The following is a 3,255-nucleotide window of genomic DNA, read 5'->3' on the forward strand; positions in this document are numbered from 1 at the left end:
CAATGTGAGAAAATATTAAGGCTGAAGGGAGTGGCTCGCCACTCCCCCTCGCTAAGCCATCGTTAAAAATTCGCTACCACTCCTTATAGGGTCGCTAAGTACATGCCTTAACAATGTTGCGCCATTTGCTTGGCGAGTGAAAATGGAAAAATAAAGTAAGCATGTGGTCCCCATCTTATTAATTCACTTTATCTGTTTGTAACTTCAACATTAAAACTTGTACCTTTCATTTAATTTATTTTATTTAAATATTTAAATAAGAATTTATTTGATTTTAAAAAAAATGTTTATCTTTTAACCACATCACCACTCCATATTATCATATTATGCTTACGGGTCTAGAAAAATATGACGTGTCAATGTTTTAGCACTTGCTATCACATGTTACCACTCCCTCTAGCTTAAAGGGTAAAACGAATGAAATACTCACGTGTTTAATCAAAAACATTAAAATAATTTGATAATTCAACATTCTTGTAATAAATTGCCATTCAAGAAAGGTAGAAATCTCGGTGGGGGCAATAATGGAATTTCAAATTCAAAAGGAGGAATTAATGTTGGTAACTAGGAAGAGGGTGGTGGGGATGTTTTGGGTGTTAATTGTTTGATACCCAAAAGACAAGAGCAAAAAAAGGAGAATCTTGTGAAAGAGATTGACGTTGAAGTCAAATTGACTGTTAGAGATCCATTTATCCCACTACCAAAATTACAATTTTGCCCTCCACCATCCAGCTTCATGCAAACTCCATCATCAAACACAAACTTCTATGGTGATTTTCACATCGAAAATCCCTAAATTACCCTCACTCCTCTACCTAAAATTACACGAATAACCCCCCATCTTCCAATAAAAAATCACCCCCACCTTTACATCATTCATACTCATTGCATCCTAAATTCCATGTCCCGGCAATTACTTGATCCTCCTCCTTGAGTCATCATTTCCTATAATTAAAATTTCAAAAATGAATGACATCTTATATACATATACACAACAAAAAATAACAATATTTACTATTTCATTGGTTATAAAATAATTATTAAATATATCAACCAATTTGGATGGAAAAAAGATACCATTTCATCATGACATCTTGTATATTTGCTAAATCTTTTTCAAGTATGTCCCAAATAAAATCTAATATTCGGATTTTATGAAAAATATCAAGATTTTCTGATAGTATTTTAAGATTTAAAAATATTTGTTAGCTTTTCTTTATAATAATTAAGGAACAAAAAATCTTGAAATTTGAAACTACTTAAAATAAATTAAACTTAAGTACCTGTGAAGATTTGGAAGCATGAACGTCATCTTGACCCGACACAGACCCAGACCCGGATCCGTCGTTCTTATCGGATCTTTTCGACCCAATGTGAGATTTCCGGAGACCCAAAAACCCTTTCCACCGTGTACCACTAGAAGCCTTCGGCGGCCTAAACAAACTACTGCCACCGCCGCCACCACCTCCGTTGCAGTCTTCATCTTCTCCGGCAAGGAGCTCATCACGAAGAGTGGTTTTCTGTCCGATACCGGATCCGGCGGCACTATCCTTGAAAGGCAACAAACGACCCTTGAAGAAAAGCTCATCAGCAGGCATCATGGAGTTGTTAGAAACGGAAAACTCGAAGTCGGAGGAAACCGGAGCGGAGTAGTCTCTGGTGGATTTGAGGATCTGGGGACGAGAATGGAGAGATTCAGCGAAGTCGTGGGAGAAGGAAATACGGGGGCTGATGGGTGGATTAATGGAGGATTTAGGGTGGTCGGAGCTTTGTTGATGATGATGATTATACATGATGATAATGATATTGTCTAAACATGCCATGAACATGAAGGAAGCGGCATAAGAGGAAGTAGAATGGGAAGAGGAGGAAGACGACAAAAGAAGTCTGAACTCTGAATCACTGTTGCAAGAAGATGAGGTTGTATTTATATATGTGGGGATGGTGGATTTCTGGGGGGAAAATTTATCGACCTCAAATTTGAATCAATCAAATTATTTCATTCCACCTTGATATTGTTATCATTATTATTCTAAATTGGAGGTGGTATAGATAACTTTTGGATCTTTTCAATACATGGAGTTCTATAAATTTGTTATTTTTTATAAATAATAATAATAATAATAATAATAATAATAATGAATACACGACTAAGGTTATGTTTTGGTGTACATTTGTTAGTTTTTTTTCTTTTCCTTTGGGTTTTTTATTTTTGGAATTTATTAAAATTTAATATTTTACCAAAACTCAATAAAATAAACTATAACTTAATATATCTTAGGTTATAGTTTATTTTAATAATTTTTGGTAAAATATTAAATTTTAATAAATTCCAAAAAAGAAAAACACAACTAATGTAGTTTTGAAGGCCTCGTTTCGTTGTAAGAAGAGAAGGAACTTTATCTTGAAACTTTTATATTTGATTGTTTGAATTATTTGGAAATCTTGTAATGATTTCGTGTTCAACAAAAAAAGATGTTCTTCTTTAAAGACGAAAGATGACATCTACTTGACTTTGTTCGACTGGATCATGAATGGATCTTCTCTAAATTATGTTTGTTCTCTAAATTATGTTTGTTGGCATGATTGGTATATTTTCTCTTTTGTTGCTTGTTTGATGTAATATTTTTTCTTTGTTTTTTTTTTCTAGCGTCTTGCTACTTTTTAATGAAGCTTCCATTAAAAAATGTCGAATGTATAAAGTACTTTATAATTTAAAGTGTAAAATAAAGATTTGGTCTATATGGTTTGTTTTGATATGTATGTTTGGTTTATTTTTTTTCTTAGCATAGTGCGTTTTCTGGTTCTCTAAATCTTACCTCGTAGGTCCCTGAGACAGTTACCGCACGTCTGTAATGCTCTGTTAAATTATGAAATATGTTCCCCCAAACTTCACCACTATTCGACATTGCCACTTCCTTTGACTGCCCTCACAACCCACTACCATCAACATGACTTTCACATCTTCTATTATACATATCAACATTAAAATCAACATTGTAAATTGATTCATATAAAATAGCTTAAAGCAAATTAAAAGTTCAAAATTAACATACATTCATTTGTTTACCAATATACACACATTCAAAATCATAAAACCTAAAAAAATTTAAAACAACTAATGATTTTTTATTTAAAATGGTAGGATTACTTCTTATGTATATGCTCTAAAAGGAATCTCCCATGGAAGCAACTTTGGGATTTGATATAAAATAAACATTTACTATTTCCCCACACCGGTCAATGTCGTAAAAC

General features: G+C 33.1%; 1 protein-coding gene across 1 annotated transcript; it reads right to left on the reverse strand.

The window, feature by feature from the left end:
* Positions 1–659: 659 nt before the first annotated feature.
* On the reverse strand, positions 660–2,909 carry LOC145106865 (membrane-associated kinase regulator-like protein). The gene is made up of 3 exons (XM_079043790.1): positions 2,820–2,909; positions 1,284–1,952; positions 660–945 (listed from the first exon to the last, which is right to left on the reverse strand). Exons 1-3 carry the CDS (start codon positions 2,907–2,909, stop codon positions 883–885), a joined length of 822 nt encoding a protein of 273 aa, XP_078899916.1. The 3' UTR covers positions 660–882.
* Positions 2,910–3,255: the final 346 nt, after the last annotated feature.

This window comes from Lactuca virosa, chromosome 4, assembly GCF_052849685.1.
Source record: "Lactuca virosa cultivar CGN04683 chromosome 4, Lactuca_virosa_CGN04683_v6, whole genome shotgun sequence".
Taxonomy (NCBI): Eukaryota; Viridiplantae; Streptophyta; class Magnoliopsida; order Asterales; family Asteraceae; genus Lactuca; species Lactuca virosa.

What these genes read in the sequence shown, in the direction of transcription:
- LOC145106865 (XM_079043790.1), bottom strand. Translation starts at nt 2,909, where the DNA reads ATGTCGAATAGTGGTGAAGTTTGGGGGAACATATTTCATAATTTAACA. An exon ending in CTGTCTCAGGGACCTACGAG is followed by an intron (nt 1,953 to 2,819) that starts GTAAGATTTAGA and finishes TTTTCCCCCCAG; the next exon opens with AAATCCACCATCCCCACATA. An exon ending in ATGCTTCCAAATCTTCACAG is followed by an intron (nt 946 to 1,283) that starts GTACTTAAGTTT and finishes TTTTAATTATAG; the next exon opens with GAAATGATGACTCAAGGAGG.